The 26697-nt window shown below is 32.6% G+C and overlaps 1 protein-coding gene across 3 annotated transcripts in view; it reads left to right on the plus strand.

Annotated features, from left to right (window-relative positions):
• LOC142334304 (glyoxylate reductase/hydroxypyruvate reductase-like) overlaps positions 1-26697 on the plus strand; it is a 45481-nt gene that overhangs the window by 340 nt on the left and 18444 nt on the right. For 2 of the 3 annotated variants that reach the window (XM_075382229.1, XM_075382231.1), the window contains exons 1-3: positions 66-384; positions 9516-9640; positions 14643-14832. In XM_075382229.1, coding sequence (XP_075238344.1) covers positions 221-384; positions 9516-9640; positions 14643-14832 — 479 coding nt within the window. In that variant the 5' untranslated portion in view covers positions 66-220. Of the gene's footprint in view, positions 1-65; positions 385-9515; positions 9641-14642; positions 14833-26697 lie in introns of those variants that run through there. The other variant, XM_075382230.1, reaches the window with a different exon arrangement.

Below are 26697 nucleotides of genomic sequence, written 5' to 3' on the forward strand. Positions count from 1 at the left end.
TTATTGCTATTTAGTTTTCTTTTTAAAATTATCTTTACGCTTTTATTTCAGTTTCACGTAAATAATCTGATCCAAAAATAATCGTTTTGGCCGTTATAATAGTTTAATTATGCAAATAAGCAGATATATAAAATTATTTATATGTAGTATATATTTAAGCGATTAGAATTTGCAATATCTATAACCACGTTACATTCATTTGATTGGTTTATTTTTAATCATGTTATCTTGTGTTAGAAGGTGCGTCTTATCTCAGAATAAAAAGCTGAATCATTTAGGTGGTGTACGTATTTTAATTTTTTCAAAAATGAGCACTTCCAAACCAAAAGTTTTTGTGACTCGAAATGATTATCCAGAAATTTCAATCAAAATGTTGAAAGAAAAGTAAGTTTCTATTCCTATGATTATAGTTTATCTTAATTATAATTATTTTACTAATATTATGGTTTTTCATATTAATCAGTTATAAAATAATTTAAGCCAGATTAGTTCAAAGCAGTTGCTTATTTTCATGTGACAGCTTTTTTTCATATGTCCACAACCAGAAATCAAATCCACAACCATCATAATGTGGATATTTAGCTGTAATCTGACTCATAAATCATACTGGCAGTATGTGGTTCTGTTGGGAAATAACTGCAATGATAATTTTCACTGCATTAGTGATTATTATGGTTTAGCACTATTTTAGGCTATGCTTCTACTTCAGATTAATGAATCACATATTTTACTAAACAGTTATAGATTTTTATGCTTTTGAATTTGATCTTATATTAAATATATTTAACTTAGTTAGCCAGAACACGCAACAGAGTTTGCAAAGTAGTAGAAAATGCGTTAAGATGTAAATGAGTTAAAACCATAATAGATGGGTAAAACATCAATTAATTCATAATAATAGTCAAGTTGTATGTAGTAAGATTGTATACATATCATATGACTTGCCAGTCAGTTATTTGTCCTTATCAATGACATCATTGGTTCCATAATTAGTGTTTGAAATTTACTCTCCCAAGCTCTGTTTCCAGTTGTGATATTCTAATAACAATCTTGCTTTCAAAAGTTGAAGTTTTTCATTTTCCGAACTTTTTGAATAAATTACTATGGAAGTTAATATTAGATTTAGATTGTATTCTTATTGGGTTATGTACATTTTAGCTGTCATTGATAAATGTACATAGAGAACTTTTTACTTTCAGAAATTTACTAGTGTCTGTTATCTAAATATACATCTGTGTGCTTGCTAAATGTAAGTTGTTGGCTTTCTGAGAAAGCAGAATTTGATAATATAAGTAGCCATTGTTGTAGGAGACTAATGATTCTGACATTGAACCAACTCACTGATCTAATTAGTGATTACTGTTTGTAAATTATGCCTTTGGTTATTATAACAAAAATCTAAGTATTTTCTGTAATCCAAATGCAGTGTGCTTGTGCATTTTCTAAGAATCTTTATACTTATGTTACAAGGATTATGTTAATCATCTATAGAACGAACTACTCATGTTTCTATTGTATGTTGAAAATTAAGATCATTTTTACCACATCTCATTCCTACTTTAGAAATTTCAGTTAATAGAATTTTATTAATAGCAATAGTGTTGATTCTACATTTTTGCAAATGTATTTTGTTCAGTCTTCTGCAGAACTTGCAGTGACTACAGTTTTATGATGTAAAAAAGTATAGATGAATTATATAGCTAGTCAACAACAGAATCCTTCAATTTATTCAATGTTCTATTTATTTCTAGATTATTGCAATAAAAAAAAATTTCTTTCATGGCATTACATCTGGAAGTGGTTATAAGGTTATAATTTCTTCATATATGAGAACCCATCTATCAAAATCAGCATTAACAAGGAAGATGTAGATAATTGAAATAAAAAAAATCTGGATTCATTCTTAGAAAAATTTTTATCTTTTAAAATGCTTGAAAAAGGTTCATTTGTGTGTTGGCAGCTAAATTTATTTTAAATAAGGAAATATACAGATTTTAAGCATGAAACCAGTAAAGTTAGTACTTTATTGTTATCAATTGTTTATTCAGTATTTGTTCTGGTGAGATTATTTAAAATTCTGTTATGAATATTCAAAAATTTTTGTAGTTCGGGTATTGTAAGATTGCATCTAATCTTTATTAAAATATTTTTTAAACACTTATTGTTTAGGTTGAGCCTCTCAACGTAAGGTAAGGAAAATGACTATGAAAAGTAAAGATTCCCATAACTTCATTTGTCTATAAATTTGCTATTTTGGAATTTCAAATTTCTTACCTGAAAAAATAATCCAAATCCCTTTCTTCCCAGTTTAATAATTAAGTAGAATCAGAAGTAGAAAAAAAAATTGGAGTATTTGATTTGTCTGATTAAATATGTTAAGAATTTTTGTTGTTGAGTTTTTTAATATTTAATTTTTTTTATTTAGAAATAAATTTTTAATTTTGAGTAAGATTTTTGTAAATTTTGATGAAGAGAAAAGATTCATCTTATTTTAATGTTTCGCTCTTGTTTATTTGTTGTAAATTTATAAAATAATTTGTGAGATGTTGATTTTAAATTTTTATGCTAAAGATAAGAGTTTAGTTTAACTTTGTTTTCTTAAGTAATCTCATCCTTCTTAGCACCTAATATAACAATTTTTACATGCATTTGAAAATTTGGATTAGCTGTTAATTCAGTCTGCTACATGCACTAAGTGACTCCAATTATTTAAGCTGTATTAAGTAATGAAGTTTATTAGAATTTTTCCTTCAATGTTTTGTGCTATGAATTTTTTCGTACCTTCATTAAAGCTTGGAAAAGAAACATCTGCACATTAATGTAGGAATTAGATGAAGCAGAGTGTTTGATATAGAAATATTTTGTGGTATGTACAAAATATTTAGTCCTTATTAATTAAATATATTTATTCTTTTCTAGGGTTAAAGATATCTTGAAAAGAGGAACAGAGTAGTAGAAAATATATAATAGGAAATATATAGTAACTAAGCTGTTTAATAAACACCAAATGATTTCTTTGGACTTTTATTTATTTTTAACAGTGAAATATGTATTATTTTAAACTAATTTATTAAAATCAATATTATTTCTATAACTTAAAGAGATTTTAAAACACACACACGGGGAGGGAGAGAGAGAGAGAGACAGCCAGCCAGCCAGCCACCCACCCAGCAATTTAATCCCCTTCTGATTATAAACAAAAAATATCTAAAAATTCTATTTTAAAAACCTGACAGATTTTTTTATACTGGTCAGTATGTTGGAATTAGTAAAGATTATTCAGTTTAGACTACACTCATGTTTTAGCCATCTTGAGTTTGAGTATGTTTCAAAATACAAAACAATTTAAATTATAGTGCATATTGAATAATAGATTCCCTTTAGGCTGGCTTGACATACAACATAGACAATGCAGCATTCTCCCACTATAGACTGAATTGTCTATATAAATTCAGTGAGTAAGCCATTGAAATGGGTGATTATGTAAACATTGTTTTTTAAAACTTAAAAAAATTTTTTTTTGAAGAAACTAGTTTAGTTTAGTTTCTGGCAGACAAGAGTTTGTATGTACATACATACATACATACTGAAAACAGACTAAGAAATGCAGTGCTATGAAACCCAAAACACTCTGCCTGTCATTTATTTTATTTTTGCTATGGTAATGCCATTGCTCAAAGATTCTGTGTAAGAATGTACACATGTACCCATGTAAATTCAAGTAATGCAGGCATTAAGGGATGCTGAACCAGTTAATAATATTTCTTTTAGATGAATTTTGAATCTTCTTTTAAACATTAACAAATTTTTTATTTACAATACGCTAATGAAAGATAAATCTTATTTCCACTTTTATGGATGCATGAATTAACAAAACTTTCAGTATTCGGCAACAAACAACCCTTAATGAATGGCATTAGGAACCTCTGTACAGTACTTAGTTAATAATTAATATATGGTATGCAGTTGCATCCTCTGGAATAATTGGTCCATATTTTTTGAGAATTATGATGGAAATACTTTTACCATCATGTCATAGTTGTATCTCCAAATGATTGATGAATGTTTTCTCCTCAAATAGCAGAGAAAATTTAAATCAATCCAGACACGTGGTTTCTATAGGGTGGATGCAACAGCCACACACCCAGGAAATAAATAATGCAATTGAATGATTGCTTCCAGACATAATGATACTCCTTGACCACAAGATTACTGGATCTCACAGTATACTGATTTTTCTTGATGAGCTGTTTTAAGACTAAGGTGTTCAGTGATCTATCCCACAATGAAAAACTCAAAGAAAAAATATATCCTAAAGTAACCGCAGTTCCTGAGTTTGTTTTTTGTCATTTGATGAGAAACTTGAAAAATGTATGAATTAAAATGATGGGCACCTTTAAGATGTAGTGTTCAGAACGTAGGTACAGCTAAATACTAAGTACCAATTTGTTAGAAAATTTGTTTTTAAATGTGTAAATAGAAAAATAATACATTTCTTAACCTGTTTTGTTGGCTCACCCATTATATATCATTTTTGCAATTTTAAACAAAATAGATTTAAAAATGTACAAAAAAAATCTGATTTTGTGTTGATTATGTTAATGCCTATTTGTTTGTGTTTAATCATTCACTCTAGAAACTACAGGCTGACAACTAGTTGGTTACCCTCACCCCGCAGTACCGTTTGTTTTTCTTTTTTGACTAAAATGAATTTCATAGCTAATTTTTATTTAAAAGAAACAAATGAGAGCTGAAATTAAATTTTTAAAAGATTATTTATTTTAAAAGCAAAAATGTAAGTATAAAATCTGATACAACGGATCATAAAAAATTACGTAAACCATACCATAAAATTAGAATTTAATTGCCGTAATTCTGTTACAAAAATACAAATAAATTTCATTGTATATAAAAGAAATATAAGCAAACGTAACAAAAAATAAATCTTTTATTCTGATTAATACACAATAATAATAGATAATACATATTAATCTTGTAATAAATGGGTAGGTAAGTAGTACGGAAATAGGGGTGCGATCGCCATTTGTGACGTCACTAATTCAAGATGGCGGTGGTCGGCCATCTTGGATTGTGACGTCAGTGGCGGCCGTAGTGTTGCCAACTTGATTTATTTTGTGTCCACTTGGGTATATATTGAAGTAATATTTCAAAGGTATGGTAGTACTGTTGTGTAGCGGTCGGATTGAATTAAATAAATAAATAATATTTAAAGTGAAAAAAAATTTGGTCGGCTAGAGGACTCGAACCCGGTCATGACAGGACGTGATCGACTGACGCCTTAAACCAATCGTTTGCAGTGACTCCCTAATGAAATGAGTGAAAAATGTTCTACATAAGCTGTGAATTTTAACGTCACATCAGTCTGTACACACACACACACATACATATATATACACACAAGTGAATAAAAAAAAATTAAACGTACCTCGAGGATGATCCTGGTCGTCCAGGCGATGGCGTCACGGCGAAGGAGAGAGGTTCTCGTCGTAGATCGTGCACCGGGAGACAGTGGCGGCGGTGTCTGCTGCGCGTGCGTTTGCGTGCGTGCGTCAGCGGAGTGACGCAGGGTGTTTACCGTGCGAGATGCGGCGCTCGACTGAAGAATTGTGGGACCGACGTGGTCTAAAGTTGTCCGATTGACCAATCGCAGCGTTGGAATTCGAATCGGCGCATGCGCACTAGCCGTTAGTGCGTACGTGTGAACTGGATCGTCGTTTCTAATAAGAGCGGATGCGATAAGGAAAATGTTTTTTTTTATAATTATCGGGTCACTAATACAAAAGTGTGCGAGTTGTTGTAACCGGTTAAATCCAGTTGTGTTTGTATATACGTGAAAACATTTGTGTGATTTCATCATTCGCAATCATTATATTTTCATCTTAATTAGCAAGGCAAGTTTTACTTTAATTATATTTTTAAAAATAAATACAATTAAAAGAATACGTTATAAATTTAAAAAAAATAAATACTAATTATGGTTTGTGTCGTTCTACATCGTTGTGATATAGGTTCGGGTTGTTGTCATCAGGGTCTTGAATTCGTATGCCAACCAGATGTTAATGGTATCGAAAAAGTGATAGTAGAAATTAACATTACAGAACAGTTTATTAATAACACTTTGAAAATGTATCATAGAAAAATTGTAGCTTCAAATCATACAAAATGCACTTGTTCAGGATATCACCATACTTATCAGATGAATTTTTCCGAATTGTGGAGGGGAGGTTGTGACATTCTGATTCGTTGATAGCAGGGTGTGGTAGTTGTGGTGGTGGGGAGGAGCTTATAAATAACGTGTAACTGAGTGAAGCAGTTTATTCGTTGAGAAACGTTCGAGGTGTAAACATGAATCAGTTTAGTGAAGAAGATGTATGCGTGCGCGTCGGTGACCATCATCTGACGCCTATGTGTTTTAAATTAAAACACAGTTACGTATATATTGTCGATTTATCTGAACATGATTTTGATAAAATCGGTGATAACTTGACCATAAGAGTGGTTTTCAATTATTATGATTTCGGATATGGACGAAAATATTATTGCAAATTTGAACAAGCTATCGCACTTATTCACAGCAAAGAAGTTACTATTCACAGCAAAGAAGTTACTGTTTTCTGGATTCTACGGTGACGACGGTAACGTAAAGGCGTTCAAATTAAATCGTTCGTCGAATATGAAGTTGAATGCGACGGTGTTAAAAAATCTCAATACGTCGCATTGAAAAAATAACGTACTCGCTGTAAACGTGTTTGCTGCAAGTGAAAAAAGAAGAGTAACTGCTAATGTAGCGACGGACGGAGGACTTTTCTTCAGGACCCTCGATGCGGTAGATTGCTCTAACAACGACGATGATGATGATACCCAACCGCTGTTGGTGGCATACGGCACAAATGAAAATTCAGAATTCGATTACGTTAAACTGATCGATATATGAGAGGACGTCATATCGCATATCGCTTTTCTTTATTTTATTTTATACAAGAATACGAAACGCAAAGAAGATGATAAAGAAAACCGTCAACGATCGTCTGCACGAATTTTTTAATTTCTACGATGCTTAAATAAGTCCTTTTAAGGACTACAACACATTACACAATCAACACAAAATTACACACATACACAAAACAAAAAACACTTTAAACCCCCACACAATAAATTGTAACTAACTATTGTTTTTTTTTTTTTAAAACCGATATTTAATTACGTTTATTGAATGCAGTGGTTCCAAGGCCCGCGACATGATGTGGTAATAGATTTATCTACTATCGGATTATGTTGCAAATGGTGAGGAGAGTGTTTAAATATTTTACACAACTTATGTATGCGAAACATTGTTTTTCATTTTTCTTTACAAGACCATGATGCGATAAACATCAAACGCAGATGATGGGTACTGGTAGACTTGCAATTGTTTCGCATACACAAGGGTTAACGGGTTTTTTTCAGATAGATGTGCAAGTTTATCGGTATCAAAAGTTTATCGGATTCATCATCTGCGTTTGATGTTTATCGTATCGCGGTCTTGTAAAGACATATCATGAAGTAGTTTTTTTTTCTTGTTCGAGTATTTTGTAGACCTACTGGGGAGAGATATCACTCGTTAAAAAAAATCACAATGCGCCGCGGTTGCTACCTCTTGGGTGGTGTGGAAATGCAACAAATTTTTTTTCACGTATATACAAACACAACTGGATTTAACCGGTTACAACAACTCGCACACTTTTGTATTAGTGACCCGATAATTATAAAAAAAACATTTTCCTTATCGCATCCGCTCTTATTAGAAACGACGATCCAGTTCGCACGTACGCACTAACGGCTAGTGCGCATGCGTCGATTCGAATTCCAACGCTGCGATTGGTCAATCGGACAACTTTAGACCACGTCGTTCCCACAATTCTTCAGTCGAGGGCCGCATCTCGCACGGTAAACACCCTGCGTCACTCCGCTGACGCACGCACGCAAACGCACGCGCAGCAGACACCGCCGCCACTGTCTCCCGGTGCACGATCTACGACGAGAACCTCTCTCCTTCGCCGTGACGCCATCGCCTGGACAACCAGGATCATCCTCGAGGTACGTTTAAATTTTTTTTATTCACTTGTGTGTATATATATGTATGTGTGTGTGTGTGTGTGTGTGTGTGTACAGACTGATGTGACGTTAAAATTCACAGCTTATGTAGAACATTTTTCACTCATTACATCAGGGAGTCACTGCAGCCGATTGGTTAAGGCGTCAGTCGGTCGTGTCCCGTCATGACCGGATTCGAGTCCTCTAGCCGACCGATTTTTTTCACTTTAATTCATTCCGACCGCTACACAACAGTGCTACCAACCTTTGAAATATTACTTCAACATATAACCAAGGGGACACAAAATAAATCAAGTTGGCAACACTACGGGCTACGGCCGCTACTGACGTCACAATCCAAGATTGTCGACCACCGCCATCTTGAATTAGTGACGTCAGTCGTGACGTTACAAGTCGTGGGTTAAGTCACAAATGGCGACTGTACCCCTATTTCCGTACGACTTAGGTATAATACTTATTCAATAAACATAAGGATTTAAACACCAATAAAACAAAATATTTTTATTAAAAGATAAATATTATTTAATACACATTTTAACAAGAAAAATATTTATTTTTATTCCAAAACCTTCAAATTCCATGATGGTGGAAATTGTAATTTTCAGTTGATAAAACCAGTTGTAAATTGTTTTGTTTTTAATTTTTTTATGACAAAATAATCATGAACATTATTTAAGTTACTTAACTATTTTATACCGAAGCGTAACTGAACATTTCTGTTTATAAAATTGTAGAAAATCCAAGTTTTGACAGCTACATATATTTAAATCTTCACATGCAATCACTTCTTATGTTAACAGCAAACACTTCTTTAAAAGTAGCATTAATTTTATCTGTAATCTTACATCTCTTAAATACACATAAACCACCAAATAAACTTATTTTTTTACATCAATACTGAACATCCTTTGTTTTTAGAATTTTTTCTTAAAAGTGTTAAGATAAATGTACCAATTAATAAATCCCAAGTGAGGTGTTTTTGAAAATGGATGTTTATAAGTATTTAGGTAATTGTAGTATAACAGTGAAAACTTAATAAATAATTTTATCAAATTGTAAACATTTGTCCAATTGATAAAATAACATATTATAAACTTTTCACATTATCTGTTGTTATTACTGTTTTTGATGATAAAATAGAATACCATAAAAAAATTGCATTATACTTTTACTTTAATTTACTTTTAACAGCTACAGCTGTTAAATACACATCATATATTAGAAATGTTCCCGTCTGGTAAAACAAATGGTTTAAAATTGCAGGATTTGAACTAGACTATTGTATTTTATTTATTTAAGTCCATGTCAATTAAACTTTTTCTTTTTACCTCTATATATAAAAAAAGGAAACTTGACAGTTTTTCAGTCAAATTTTGCAAACTAAATAAATTTTATTTCAGATGTGATGTTGAAATCTATGATGGAACAAAAATTAAAAAGGAAGAAATTATTGATGGAGTAAAAGGAAAAGATGCTCTTTATTGTAGCTTAAATGACAAAATTGATAAGGATGTCCTAAACGCAGGTAATTCTTAAACAGTTTTTAATTGTTTTTTTGAGGGGTAGTTCGTAAATGATGCCGTTTTTAAAAGTTTTAATCATTAGAGGGTGTAGTATTGTTAGACAGTATAGATTAGACAGAATCTGATATCTATTTTTTAAATGCAAGAAACACAAAACTGTCTGAAATTCATTACCACTTTCATGAAGGTATGTAAATAGTCTAGCGGTGGAATAATGAGAAGATGGTTCATCCACAGTTGAATGAAGAATGTGAAAATGTCTTTACTGCTTGGCATTAAATACATTTTCACTTCAGCAATGATTTGATGCATGCAGTGACTAAAATCTTATTGTTAAGACAGTTCCCACTTTCATCCCTTGTTTTATCTTTCCTGAAATTTTACTGATCGTTCTCTGTGTTGATTTGAGAAGGGACAAAGTCAGTGATTTATAGTATCTAAAATGCCATCAACATTGATTTACTTTCAGTTAACACAATATAAATTAAGTGGACATAACATTAAGAAATATGCTTGATGTTATAGATGTTGAAAGTATTTCTAGATGTCCCTTCTCCATTGTATTTAGTTTTCTGGTTTTTCTTTGCAATTTTTCTAGTGCATTTTTACACATTTTAAAACAGTCAGCCATGGCTGACTGAAAAATTTAAGCCTTCATTTATTGTTAGTACTGGTGAGAGATTTAGATTAGGTGAATCCTCTAAAAACTGTTTTTATATTTGCCTGCATTGTAGAAGGTACTAAATTTTCTTGCAGTCTTATTCAATAAAATGCAGTTTATAAAAAATTATAATAGTGTGTTACTTATTAGCAGTCTAGAGAATGAGTTAAAAGAATAAAGATTTGAAACAGGTACTTTCCTGATTTGAATGTGTAAAGATAAATGCTAGTTGCTTTTAGTAGTTATTTATGCCAAAGCAGAGGCAAAAGCCACATACAGATTGTTATCTAAAAGGTTTCTATTGTTAGTCTAAAAATTACATGCATTCGAGACTTATAGAAAAAAAATTAAACTCTTGTTTTCATTTCAAAACAAGTTATGTCAGAATTTACATAATTTTAATCTTCATTTGATGACGTTGAATTTTTTACTTTTACTAAAGTAAAAAAGTTTTTAAGGTATATTTTTGGTATGAGAATAGAAAAAGACCAACGCTTTTGAATCTTCTGTCTCTTAGGTTGACTTTGATCACTTGTCATTAAAATATGACATTATCAAAACAGTTCATTTATTAAAATAAATTCTTATCAGAATCATCATTCACACTGGAACTGGGTGAGCTTAAAGCTAGAGCAGTGTTTTTTTAACTATATAATCTGTGCAAACTGGTTTGTTAAAAACCGTTATGAATGTTGACAGCATTAGATCCTTCTCTACGTTCTTCAACTTCTTCTAGAATGCTGCTTCCTGTTATATCGTAGGTATTGCATAATGATCAGATGTTAGAAATGCTGAATAAAGTCTTATATAGAACCCTTCTTAGTCAACTTAATCAACCTCTCTCTTTTCTGTTTAGAAAAGGTGGTCCGTGCAGAACAACTGTGAGATATTACTTCAGATGATGAATGAGGATGATATGTATAATGTAAATGAATTGTGGCTAGGTCGACCGTTTCTGAGATGTGTGGTTAATTGAAACCCAACCACCAAAGAATACTCTGGTATCCACATTCTACCACTGCCTTTACTAACTTATTTAACCTGTAATCTTTCAGCCTTATTCAACTTATTTCATTTATGTAGATTTTTTTAATCAAAATATAATATTGACATTTTTAATGTCAAATTATTTTAAATTGTAAAATTTGTATTTAAAAAAAATTAGTGTGGTAGCAGTTCGCTCTCCAATACTGCACTACTCACATCCCCAAAGACATTCCCATCTGCCTGATAAGCAATTATACAATAATTGTTTAACTGCTTACTTCTTGTTGTAATTATTTTATTTATTTATGTAATATCTATAGTAGTTTACAGAAACTTCTAAAAAGCCACATTAATAAAACAACTTACCTAAGTTATTTTGTTAATATTAGTTGTTTTATTATTATATGGAAGAGGATATCTTAAACTTTTTTCTACATTATTTCCATCATTATTAATGGCACTTTGCATTCCTTACCCAAAAAATGGCACCACAGGTAAAAGAACTAATGTTGTACAACATATTTTTCACATCAGCATTGTCATCATAGTGCTGATCAGCAAGAGATTGCTTAAATTGGAGAAATAAGATTAAGTTGGTCAATCAGTGTCAAATGTATGGTAAAATTGATGCTTCAATTGTTCCTAGCGAAATCATTCAATCAGACTTTGAGTTCTATTAGCAGCATGCCAATAAAAATTGTCAGCAACAAAACTCTATTCATGACTGAGTTCCTCCTCGTACTTTGGATTGCATGGCAAAAAAGAGTTTATTGAGAGCATCACAATAAATCGAAGCATCTATACTCATCTCTTGGCAAGAAGTCAACCAACAAATGTGTGCATTCTTACCCCAGAAGACAGTGCAGATGATTTTTCAAGTTGAAGTGGTAGTTTTGAGCTAGTTTTTTCAGAGATGTTGTGTGTTGCCTTTCGATAGATTGCTGTGGTGATGTGAGACCCAAGTCTGATCACTGATTCCTTCCTGTTTGGCTCAAAAAATCATCTCTTTCAGTTTGATATCAGATAATAAAAGACTGAGCTAAACCACTTGATATTTTGAATCTTTCAACATTTTTGGCACCTAATGAGAGCAGAATTTATGATAGTGTAGGTTTTGTGTTAGAGTTTTATGCAGAACTGTTCGTAAAACTTCAGGGAACTCAGGACATAATAAAATTATAAACCATCAATTTTTTTTTTTAATTTTTCAACCACTATGTAACCAAATCATTAATGATGGAAGGGCACCCCCCACTTCTTTACTCATCATTCACATCACTACATTCCTCATTGAACTGCTTTAATTTCACAATCAGTGAGATTCTCAATTGACTTAACATTTTAAACGATGTTTGGATTGTAAACGATAACTTGTAAACAAACATTGCTGTACTTGTAATGGTATCTATCAAAAACGAACAAATTAGAGAATCTGGTGCACATGCTCAGAACTGTGATTGCAGCTGTAGATAAAAAAAGTTGTTTACTTCCAGGTAATAACAATAGAATCAAGATAGATAGCAATGTATATCCAATATTGTCTTCTGATTCAGATATTTACATACTAGTTTTTTCATATGTTTGCGCTTAAAAATCCAGTGTTTTGGATCATCAAATTCATTTTTTCCATGCATATTTTTGTACTTCTGAAATATTGAACAATAAATTCAGTTAAAATATGAAGTTTTATGTCAGCTCAAATTCGTTTAGACACATTTAAATGAGGATGGTGTAGTGGTAGTTGTAACAAATCATGTCCTTCCTTTCTTATAACAGCATCCACAAAATAATGCAGACACTTTTCTTTTTAAAAGAATATGGTTTCAGTCATTTTTCATTGAATGTAATTTCACTTTTACATAATAAAATTTTGTGCTGATTAAATTGGGTACTTTTCCTGGATATTGTGATAAGGTGCATTATAAATAATAATTATAGAATTGTGTTTGTAAGAAATTTTTCAGTTATTCTTATAAAATATTTTTTATTGTTCTCTTAGCCATGGTAATCTCTGTACTGTGGCAGATCTTCCACATTGTTAATGCATTTGAAAATGTGCTTGCTCATTTGAAAAGACTGTATGATAAAGGACAAATTCTTTCTCTCGATTAGCATAAATTATTATTAGGCATTTTTTCTTTTGTTATCTGTATTTTTTGAAGAACCTTATCTTTTTTCTGAAAAATATGACAGCAGGACTTATAATGGCATGTTGTGTTACCTTACAGTCATACTTATCTAATTGACCACTCCTGGGTGGGTCATTTCTCTGGCCTTGATCAATTGAATAATTAGACATTGTTTAATGGTCTCTTCTTTCATAAACTTATACACTTATACATACTGCTTACTATTTCTCTACTCTGACTATTCAGTCTTTATTTCAGTTGCAGTTTAAAAGCAAGATTTTTCATCACAGAGTAGTAATGAAAATTAACAGAAAACTCAACTAAATATCGTTTAAAAAAAAACAAACTAAATTCACTCTACAGTATTAATAATAAAACAAAACTTAAAAATCACTTACTAAATTCCTAAAACTAGAACAAATTTACCTAATTTAGTTATCACTTCATTTTGGTTGAGGTTAACCAGATGTAAACATATGACAACTAAGAAAGAAGTCAAACATTTAAAGGAATTCTGATTATTCATTTGTTATTACTCCTTATTCCATTTAATTAACTCATTTGCTTCAGGGCAATTTACACCTCAGGGTAACACTACAAATATTGTACTAAATTACTATTAAATTTTATAATAAATCATAATGTACATTTTAATAATTACTATAAACAGATAAATAATTTATTATTTTGTATAAGATATCAAATGTACAGACCAGTTCTGTACAAGTTGTGTTATTTAAAGTATTATTCACTTTAAGAAATGAGTAATTACTCGGTATATGTAAAACTCTTTGTTTTATTTATAAACGTTGCCTTAGCTTTTTTAAAGTGTGCTTTGAATTGACACTCTTTATCACCTGCTATAGCTCTCTCTAATCCAACTGTCAAGCTACTTGTCTAGCATTGTACATGCTAGTCTGACAGACTGATATCACTAAGTTTGTAAGTAAACTCATTTCACTGGGTAGTTAAGTTAAAATGTTGCATAATAAAATATAATTTTTGTTCCTTTATGACTTTAATTTTCATTCCTTTAATGGTAATTTGCATGTTTATCTTACAGTTATGTGGAATAATTAGTAAAATAATATTATAATCATTTTATTAATGTTTAAAAATAATTTTTTTTATTGAAATAAATTTTGCAATGTGTAAGATTTAATGTGCTTCTTTATGTATTTCTATTAAAAATAGTTATATTATTAGAAATATTTTTTTTTATTTCAGGTGACAGATTAAAGGTCGTTGGTACAATGTCAGTTGGTATTGATCATATAGATATTAAATCATGCAAACAACTTGGCATTAAAGTTGGTTATACACCAGGTGTACTTACCGAAGCTGTTGCAGAATTAGGTGTTGCATTGCTACTGGCAACATCTAGGAGATTAATAGAAGGATATAATGAAGTTGCCTGGTATGATCTTATTTTTTGATTTTACATTGCATGTAATGAAATATGTTATAAAAAGTATTTATCTATTAAAATTGTGCAGTGGCATAGGACACCAATGCTTGCATTTCATACTCATAAGTCTTTCCTTCTTATGCACCTTCCTTCTTTAATTCTGTAATATTACCCAATGTTAAGTTTTATGTATAGGTACCACTTTTGAAAAAGGTGCCCTATTTGCTACTAGCACACATTTTGCTTATATTTCTCCAGTTTCTAGGAACAGACTACTTTTAATAAGCTCAAAGAATGAGTTTGTTACTTTAAATTTTAAGTTTTAGTACAACTCTGATTTACCCAGAGAGATTTTTGCTCAGAACTCTAGGTTACAAACTTACTCATTGTTAAAAGTTCTCCTTGACGGGAAGTCGTATTGTTTAAGATGCTGGGGGTTGGCATCCCTATGGGCCTAGCCTCTATAGTTTTTCTTCCTGCTGCACACTGAGCTGCAGAACACTTTATACTGTACACATACTCTACACCAAGAACACTACAGTTTACAACATATACCTTACATAACTACATTACAACATTCTACACTATTTCTTCTTACACATACACTCGGTGATGTTGAGACTCCTTACAAGCGCAACCATAACCCAAAGTGGGAACTACCATGCTGGTGGGTGAATATCTGTATATAGTGAGTCTGAGCATGTGGGCAACCCCAGTTATATTTAGCTCTAGCTCCAGTACGTGTGTGCTCTGTTGGAGGGGGAGTTGTATTGCCCGTATGCATGGGACCAAAATTACAAGCCTACAAGAAACTTCTATGATGGTTGATGGTCCATCTGAAAAACCACCAAATCCAGTCTTGTGAAAAGGCCTTGATCAGCTTTGTCTGACGAGGATATCAGTAGTGGAGTAAATAATGGGAATTGTGAAGCAGACCATATACAGGTTAAAAATATTAACAGTCATAACACAGGCAACACACAGACCCCATTGTGGGCGAAAAGGACGTGGCAGAGGCACTTTCAGGAGTACTCACTCAGGAGGACCTAATTGAGTTAATACCAAGAAGATGGCCTATGATGTACAGAGATAAGCTCTGTATACTGAAGGAATTACCAGAAAAATCATATAACAAAAATCATATGCATATCAAGGAAGTCAGGTGTTGGAAGATGTTACATCACATCATCCAATGTATAAACCAGGTTAAAAACATTAGATTTGTTGTTATGCAGAGTATTCAGGAAGGTCAGCCACCTTCCTGAATAAGATATCACCTCCTTCACAAGGTCTCGCCCTTCCTGATCAATAAGGTTGTAACAGGATTGTGTGGCTCACTGAAGAACATCAAAAAATTAAGAGATGTATCGATATTAATTAAAACCCATAACAATGAACAGATTAGATCTCTCGTATGTATTACTAATATCGGCGGTGTAAGTACGATGTGCCACAGAACTTTTAATACCAGTCAGGGAGTAATTTTTTGCAGAGACCTTCTGGAGCTGGATGAACAGAAATAGCTGATGAACTTTGAACCCAAGAAGTAATAGGTGTGAATCGTATCATGAAAAGGCACAGTGGGTCGGAAAAGCCAACACCATTTCTTATACTAACATTCGATCTCCTGGTACCACCAGAGAGGTTTAAAGTGGGGGTTACCTGTTGGTTTCAGTACGATCATTTATACCCAACCCGTGTCAGTCAAAGACTGATATCTGTGCTCAATGTGCTTTGGAAGGCCATAGTGACACTGACTGCCATGCTGATGAAAAATTTGCAAACCATAGTGGTTCACATGCAGCCCACTCTCGAGATTGTCCATCTTTTAAAGAAGAAAAGTCGATTCTGAGAATTGCCTTTTCTTCTTTGAAACTACCACCTACCTTCTTTAAAACTCCTACCAAGCAGGAGCTATCTTTTCTGGTTGCACATAGAGAATACAGGAAAACACTTAATTCACGGAACCTGGTTAAACCAAATGCATCTTTTGCTACTACTGCATCAAAACAAGCTCTCTTGAATTTAGCTATTCAGCAGTGTGGATCCTGCAATAAGCTGAAAAAGCTTGTTCAGATGTTATCTGATCAGGTTGCTTCGCTTACATTCACTATTTCAGAACTGATGAAAGTGAACAAAAAGACTTTAGTTGGGGTTAGTAAATCTGATCATAAGATCCATCTGAAAGTCACTGTCCCCAAAGTTAGCTCTTTGGGCAGGAGTAGTCACAGTTGGCAGCAAGCCACCTACTAAGCTCCCTGTTAAGGGTGCCCCCACAATCACCACCTCAAGGATGTCATTTATGACTTCCCATTCTTCCAAATCTCCTCCCAAATCTCTGGTTGGAAGCTGTTGTCACTGGAGGATATGGTCGAGGAACCACCCAACTCCAGGGCATCGGAGTTCCTTAAAATCAAAACTACGAAAAAGAAAAATTGGATCACTTACAACTAATTTTTATATATTTAACTGAAATTCTGTGTCTATATAACTTTACTTATGAACATTATTCAGTGGAGCATCAGAGGTCTTCGGTCCTGCATTGAGGATATTAGGGATGGTATTAGCGCGCATGTATAAACCACTAATCATGTAGTTCCAAGAAATGCATCTTCTATAACATGACAAAATAATGCTGAGAGGCTATTTATGTGAGAGATATGACTGACTAATGGACAATAGAGAGAGTGGAGTTGCTATTTTCATGCAGATTGAGGTGTCGGCTGCAAGGATACCATTAGCTACTCTTATTCCTGCTGTTGCTCTGAAAGTCTATCTGCTTCAAATTGCACATCTGTAGTTTGTATCTCTCACCGAACTCTGAGTTCAGCGCTGTAGAATTGTCAAATCTCAGTCAAACCCCATCGCCATTGTTGGAGACTTCATTGCCCACCATGTTTCCTGGGGCTCAACTTTCTGCCCTTCTCAAGGAAATATGGTAGAGTGAGACAAGACCTTTGTCTACTACAAATGTTCATGTCCTTATCATCTGGTACATTGTCCAACATTGACATCTCTGTATGCTCACAGAGTTTATGGCCTCGTTTTCTTAGTTGATCTGTTTGTGATGACTTTCACAGCAGTGATCACAGGCCAATTATTATTGCTTTTGATGTCGACCGCGAGATGAGAACAAGGCCACGGAGATGGAATGTTGAAAAGGCGGATTGGAACGGTTACCATAAAGCCTTCCCATCACAGTATGTCTGTGGCTTGGGCCTCCTTGATCAACTTTCCTCTTTTACATCCATGATACATGAGAATGCTAATATATATATCCCACAAGCATCAGGAAACCCTACATGTCCTTCTGTTCCTTGGTGGAATGATGATTACCAGAATGCTATTGGCAAACAACGGCAGGCACTGCATAAATTTAACCGCAGGTCTACAGATGGAACATCTACATTTATACTTAAGGCTAGAGCGGTATGTCTGTGGATATTCTAGGACACTAGGAGGAAGTCGTGGAGGAAACATGTAGACACCCATGACTACCGTGTGGAAAAATATCTTGTGATTTGTGGGTCACCCAAACAGTCTATTTTTGGGCTTCTTCATGAAGGGGAACTCCTTTCATCATCTTTTGAGATGGTAACTGTATTAGCAAATACATTCCACTTGTGTTTCTCGCTTCATCATTATGGTACAAATTTGCATGACATGTTCCCTGGACCTGACAACGTTCGTCTCTGTATGCTGTCACACCTTCCTCATATGGTATTGTAACATCTATTACAAGTTTATAATGATCTGTTCTTTGCACAAGTCTTCCCACCCATCTGGTTGGAAGCTGTTGTCATACTAGTACTTAAGCCTTGTAACAACAAAGCGAGCCCCTCAAGCTACCACCTTATCTCCTTGACAAGCGTCCTATGCAAGGTAATGGAGAGGATGGTGAACCGCAGACTTACATGGTACTTGAAGAGTCATGGCCTTTTATCTCCTGAACAGTGTTGTTTCTGAAAAGAACAATCCTCCATTGACCATTTAGTGTTATTTAAAACGTGTTATTTAAATTTGTGTATTTAAAACGCTTTCCTACTATGCCAGCGCCTCGTCGCTATTTTCTTTGATATTAGGAAGATGTTTGACACAGCCTGGCAATGTGGTATTCTAGACACCCTTAAAGAATGGGGAGTTAGGGGCAACAGCTTGCTTTTATTAGGGGTTTCCTGAATGACCAAATTTTCCGTGTTCGTGTTCGAGATTCTCTCTTGGGTAGCGCCGACTTGGAGAATGGAGTACTTCAAGGAAGTGTGTGAAGTACTACCTTATTTTCTGTAGCCATCAACAGTATAACTACATGTGTGTAGATGCCAGTTTCATGTTCCTTATTTGTTGATGATTTTGCTGTATATATTGCATCACCTTCGACAACCACAGCCAAGAGGCTACTACAGAACACTCTATCTCACCTTGAAGCTTGGTCCAAGGTTACTGACTTCACATTTTTACCTGAGAAAACAAATTGTGAAGTTGTTTTCTCATCTTCAGGACCTCTTTATTCCACAAATCTTTCTCAGTAGAGAGCTAATTGCTATCTCTCCTCTCAGATTTTTAGGTTTGTTTTTTGATAGCCGCCTTAGTATTTCAAACTTTTAGGTATGCTGTGAGTCCTTAGTAATACCAATTAGGGTGTCGATCGGTAGTGTATGTTGCATTTGTAATACTCCTTGGTTCGTTTCCGTTTGGATTATGGTTGTGTCGACTACTCTTTAGCATGTAATACTGTGCTTAAAATGCTAGATGCTGTACATCATGCTTTCCTTTGGCTTGCTACAAGTGCCTTTAGAACAGGCCTTGTCGTCAGCATCCTTATTGACTGCAGTCTGCCGTCACTTTGGGATAGATGGAACCAGGTATTGGCATCTTATTTTTTCCGCCTTAAGGGATAGCAAAATCACCCAGCTTTTGATGCAGTTCTTGGAAATACTTATTTTAGAAGATATGAGGACTGTTCACTTTGTACTCCATTGTAGGTGTTCATACCAGATGTTTACTGCACCGTATGAATGTTCATGCACCTTCTATATTTACTATTTATCTGTGTTCATATTCTCCGTGGACAATCAACCTTCTAAATTTTATGTTTGACCTCACGAAATACAATAAAGAATAAACACCACCTGTTTTCTTTCTGGAAATGTTTCACCATATTCTCTCCAAAGCAAACCCGGACGGCAGTAGTATGCATGGATGGATTGAAACAGAACGATATCGTTAGATGCGCGTTTGTTGTTAATGGCCGAACCTACAGTTTGGTCTATCCAATCTTTTGACTGTGTTTACTGCTGAACTGTACACTATACATAAAGCTTTGAATATCTTTAACCCTAAGTATTGTCACATCCTTATTTGTAGTGACTTGTGTAGTGCTCTCCAAGCCTTAAAAAAGTTTTATTCCAGGCATCCTACTACAATGTGATCATCGAATTGAACCATCTCAACACACAAATGAGTTTCTGCTAGATCCCTAGCCACATGGGGATTCCGGATAATGAATGTGAACATGTAGCCAGTCCATTATCTGAATCTGAATTAGTATTTCTGTTTGCACTAAATTATGTTTGATTGAGAAAAGCTTGTTTAATGAAATTTGCAGAACAAACTTATTTAAATAGTCACAACAGTTTAGTCAATAATAGTATATTATTGTATAGTATTTTTAATTTTTCAGATTCCGCTGAAAAAGACTCATGTAGTCAACCATCCTTCCTTCACTAACCGTGGTTATTTTGTTTTTTTCCTGTTTAGCCTCTGGAACCACCATCAGGATTACTTCAGAGGATGAATGGGAATGATATGTATGAGTGTAATTGAATTGTATTCTTGTGCATTCTCAGGTCGACCATTTCTGAGGTGTTTGGTTAATTGAAACCCAGCCACCAAAGAATACCGGTATCCACAATCTAGTATTCAAATCCATATAAAAGTAACTCCCTTTACTAGGGTTTGAACCCTAAATTCTCAACTTCGAAATCAGCTGATTTGTGAAGACGTGTTCTCCACTAGACCAACCTCTAGTGGGTATTACCTATGTTACTACATCCAACTTTATTAACTATGTCAAACATGCACTTCACGTGAGATGGCAAGATGACTGGATTGCCACTGAAGATAATAAATTTTGACGTGTCAAAGATACTGTGTTGCCATGGGATTCCTCCCACAGACAGTTTCGCTGAGGGGAGGTGGTCCTCTGCTGTTTGTGGTACGATGCAAGTGGCACTTGCATCGTGCTGCTTGACTGTGCCACATTCTTGTGGATTGCATATCTTCTGCGGTCTTGCGTCGTAAATTTAAATTGCCTGGGAATTTTGGTCAAATCCTGGGCAATAATAAAGAGGTTTTGGACCGGGTATTTTTGTTTCTTCAATCCATTAGTATTTTGCAAACTTTTTAATAGTGTTCTTAAATTTTTTTGTACATTAGTTGTATGTTTTTGTATTTAACATTTTAGTTTGTTTTCTATTTTGTCTTTGTTTTTAGTATTTTAGTTTGAGTTTTAATTTTGTTTATAGATTTCTACTTTACATTTTTATTTTATTTTAATTTTGTTGTTGTCTTGTTAGATTTTATATTTTATTTTAATATTCCATATTTTTGTTTTCCAGGAGATGGTAACACGAAAATTTTTTTCTCCCCCCAAAAAAAGTTAACATTTAGTCCACATTTTTTTTTTGTTTTTTTTAAATATTTTCATTTGTTTTGATTTTGTTTTTAACTTTTCTACTTTTAAGTTTTATTTTGTTTTCATTTTTTATTCTATTATTTTTTGTTTTTATACTTAATGTTTATTTTCCGGGTGTTTATTTTATTTTATTTTTAAAATTTAGTTTTTTAAAGCAAATACATCGTGTTCGGGAGACGATAATGCCGGAGCATTTTTTGCCCAGGAAAACTCAAAAAAAAAAAATTTCCAGAGCATTATTTTAATGCTAACATAAAGTACATTTTTTTATCTATTAATTTTTTTATAGTGTTGATCATCTCTGTTGGACTAATCACATAAGTGAATTTTGAGTGAAATTTTTGTTGTGTTCCTCTGTGTACCAGTCCTTATTGATTACCCAAAGGGGTAGCCTCGATCAGAATTTTGAAAATAACAATGTTTTGTTTAAAAATTATTTCTCATTCAATTTTTATGTCCTGAAATCTTTACTGAAATGCATTCCTTGCAGTTCCAATCTTTAGTAAAAAAAGAAAAAAAAAACAGTCCTCTTTATTTAAAATGGAAGAGAATTTCTAAGCAGTTATTTAACATCATTTTCTGTTTTTGTTTAGATGCTTCTTAAATATTTAAATAAAAACAGTTTCTTCAAAAATCAAGTGTGTTTTAATTTTTCTTCCTATTAGTTAAGTGCAGCCTGATTGAATAAATGCTAAATATCCATTTTTTTTGTAGTTCTCGTGACAAACTGCCAGATATTTTAAGTGAAGTGAGTTAAATAACTAACTATACTGACTAAACTGTTGTGACTATTCAAATAAGTTTGTTCTGCAAATTTCATTAAACAAGGTTTTCTCAATCAAACATAATTTAGTACAAACAGAAATAATAATTCAGATTGAGATAATGGACTGACTACATTAAATTGGGCTTTTGATTCTGTTTTGCATAAAATGCTAAAATAACTGAAAGTAATACCCTTTTTGCCAATAACACATACACATACATGTGTATGTATGTGAATCTAAAGAAAAGGAACTTGTCCTAAGAGGTAGGATGAAACTTTGTATGTTAGCAGTGAACAGAACAGTTAGCTTAATTAAAGATATTGCAATTTATTATTTATAAGTGCACAGAAACCAAATGTGATATAAACCATTAATCTACGTGGGATGTTTTTAACCTAAAGCTGTAAGACCCATTTTTTCAGTTGGCTGTTGTGAAGACAATAGAAATCTACTTGAGAACCGACATTAAAGTGAGTGATCAAAATTTAGAGCAATGTTTGTGTTAACATTAAACAATTGTTTTAAAATCAAACCTGTTATTGAAAAGTTGGTGCTGTTGTAATTGCTAAAGTAGTGTAAATGCTATGAAGGAGTGTTTTTGAGTTCCATAAGAGATTAAGAAACTGGGAAGAACATATGAGTAACAACATTGGCTATCAAAAACAAAAATGACATGCAAATGTAAACAGAATGCAGGATTTGATATGATCAGGTGGACAATGAAGTGTACAATTAATGGTACTGTAAAGATTGTGAAATTCTTCTTGGAAAAAATACCTGAATTATGGTCTGGCAATAGATCCATCATGACAATGTGCCAAGCCTTTGTGTGCATGTCATAAAGTAGTTTCTGATCAAAAAATAATAATTATAATATTCTGAATGGGTAGGGTACAAGACAAAAAGGCTGCAACAAAAGTAATTATAGAATCTCATACTAGGTTAGGTTGAATTAACTAAATGTGTGCACCACCACCACCAGTGTTGGATTGTTTGTATATTAAAGTTTTTCCAACATCTGCATCTTAATAGATTCATTATTTGCTTCTCTTTGCTAGGTTTGTTACTCAGATTACTTTGCACAGAGTTTGTTACTTAGTTGTTAGTACCTGTTATAAGCAAGGCCTAGTTAACTCTTGGCGCAAACCCTTGTCCTGTTGACACCCTTTGGGTACAGGCCATAATCTTAGGTCTTGAGACATTTTACTGGAATAGGTATTAACAAGAACAATCCAGTAGCAGCTAAGAGGTGCTGAGCGACAGGAAATGGCTGTTCGTAGCTTGCTGCAGGCAGTTGTCGCATTTGTGGCCTTGCTCAACTTTAGTAATGTAGTAAAGCAAGATTTAGATAGTTTGACTTGGTAGGATATTCTGGTGTAAATGTTGGAAGCCAGTGATTGGAGGAAACAGCCCATGCCCAAACGGGGTAGGGTTGGTGAACTGACAGAGGTAAGAATCAGTGATTCTTCTACCTCCTCAGGTGAGGAAGATCAAGCAATGGCAGGTGTTTCCATCTGGGTTTCTCAAGATAATCTACTTGATGAGTTTTTTGGGCTAATGGAGGGCAGGTAGCTCTGTCCCCCTGGTTAGGTACTTTGTAGATCAGTATGTACAATTTATTTATGGTCTTTATAAAGAATCCGCAAAGCACTTCGACTTTGGTTAGGAGTAGGAGTATTCCCAAGGTAAAGGAATTAAAGGCAGCATTTTCTGCCCTAACTCATGGTTTTGAGGCATTGGCTTCTAAGCCAATTGAAGTAAAGGAGGTGGTTTTGAAGGAAACAGTAACAGTTTATACTGTAATTACTAGGCGTGTGGAGCTTCAACGGAAACGCTACATGGAGGTTTTGAAGCATAAGCATGAAGCCAGCCTGTTGAGAAAGCAGCCAGAGGTTATCTTTCTGAATAAGCTTGAGGGTTCAGCAAAAATAGCCAAGGAAATAAGAGATGATTTTCAGCTTCTTCTGTAAGAGACAGATGGCTCTTTGTAAGAAGAGGTCCAGCCTGAAGATAAGAAATATATGGGAAACTATCTTAGTATTCTGTACGAGGTAGTTTTTTTAATAGAATTTAAATATAATTTAACAAGATAATGTAATAATATGAATCTTAAAAAAATTAATTTCAATAAAATAATTATGAATGCTAACAAAGCAAAAACTAGTTTTTATTTCTATTAATTGCATATTAATTAAACTTTATAATATAATACATTAATAAATTTTAATGAATCATGCCTCAAATTAGATTTAATTCCTAAATACGCAATCATAAAAATGAATAATTTCAAGTACAATATAGTGATGATAAAAACATAAGAATTTGATGAACATTTTCGAATAAAACAAGAAATTAAAAAAATCATTCATTCATTCATAGTGTTCTACTATTAGGGCAGGTCTTGTCATGGCTGTTGCCCTCCACCTTGTTCTATCCTTTGCTAACCTCTTTGTTTCTACACATTTTCCCTTTTCTATAATTCCATCATCATTTGAAATCTCTTCCTTCCCCTTCCTTTCCTTCCGTTCACTAAGTACTATCGCATCCACTAACGAACACCTTCCCATACAATCTCTTAGTCAGTTCCTTTACCTATATTCAGTCACATTTAGCATTTTCCTGTTCTCTTCAATTCTCCTTAATACTTCATTTGTTACATGGTTGTGCCATCTGACATTTATTATTCTGCACCACACCCATATCTCAAAAGCCACAATTTGTTTTCTGCCTGCCTTTCTCATCGTTCAGTTCCATAGAGCATTACACTCCAAATAAAAATATTTCATTAATCTCTTCCTTAACGCTAAGATTAAACACGTATACTATAAGAGAAATTGCATATATATTGTATTGTATAATACATATTTAAGATTACAAAAAAACCTAAGACCAGTCATTATTGTTATAACAAATTTAATTGAAATTAATATTGAAAAACATAAATATAACCTAAAAAAGGCTCATGAAACCAAAATTTATAGTTTAATTAAAAATAAAAATACAAGTAATTATGATGAATTTTTTAATCAGAAACAATTTTATACAATCTCAAGAAAATGTGGATAATTAACATTAGTAATAAATTTTTAAATTATTACCTAAGTAATCATTTTTTAATATATTTTTAAACATAAGTAATTTTTAAGTAATAATTAATTTGTTTAAAAATTGATGAAAATTGAAAAGTTGATGATGAAAAATTAATCAGTAATGCATTTAAATTCAGCTTAAATAATAATAAAATTTACATTATTAAAAGGATTGTAAATTCCGAAATAAATTTCAACAGAATGAATCTTACAGATAAGGAATAGTTACATAATATTATCATGAGCTATAATATCCAAAAAAAATACAAAATTTACTAATAAACTATTTATCAATAAACAAATAATTTACCAATTAAGAGACAAATTAAATACAAACAATATTTTAATAGTAAAATCAGATAAAACAAATACACCAGTTACCATTACAGTTTAAAAATATCATAATTTAATGAAACAATACTTTGTTGGAAGTAAATTTGAGGAAATTAATGATGCAACTAACAAATTTCTATAAGTAACTAAACGTTTAATAAAAAAATTCAGATCAATTTTTAATAACAATAATATTAATTCAAAATACTATTCTAGATTATACCCTTTTGAACCAGTTACACTTAAATTAACTGGACTACCAAAAATTGATAAATTAAACATTTCAGTGTGATCTTTAATCAATTTTAAATCTACCCCCCTTTATATTATATCCAAAGTAATGGATAAAATTACAAATTAAATAAATAAAATAACTTAAATATAAATAAAGACATTAGAATGTTTAGTTATGACACAAATAACATGTATCCTATCTCACCTATAGACCATATCTTAAAAATAATAAAGAAAAATTAAAATGTAACCAAGAAGATTCAAAATATATTAGAGGTGTAATCACTATTATAAAAGTATATATCAACAAAACTCTTTTGAATTTAACAGATATTATACTCAAAAAAAATCTTACCTCTAGGATTACCATATCAGCAATTATGTCAGAAATATATTTACATTTAATATAAATTAAATTCTTATAATGAAAATTTTAAATTTACCTTTGAAGTAGATAATGTAATGTTAAATTATTTAGCTATATCAAAATAAACAAGGACAACCAAATTGACATCAGTATATAGAAAACCTACATCCAATATACAAAAATTCATAAAAAATCAAATTACCCTTTGGTCCCATAAAATGAACACAAATATGATAGATATATAGGGTATACATATGTAGTATATAGAGTATAAATCATATACAAATATGATTAATAGAGTAATCAAATATACACATAATAAATAGAAAAGTTAAATTATGAAATAAACATCAAAAAACATATAACAGCTGAAAATGGGTGTGATTATAA

The sequence above is a fragment of the Lycorma delicatula genome, chromosome 1 (assembly GCF_047948215.1).
Source record: "Lycorma delicatula isolate Av1 chromosome 1, ASM4794821v1, whole genome shotgun sequence".
Classification (NCBI taxonomy): Eukaryota; Metazoa; Arthropoda; class Insecta; order Hemiptera; family Fulgoridae; genus Lycorma; species Lycorma delicatula.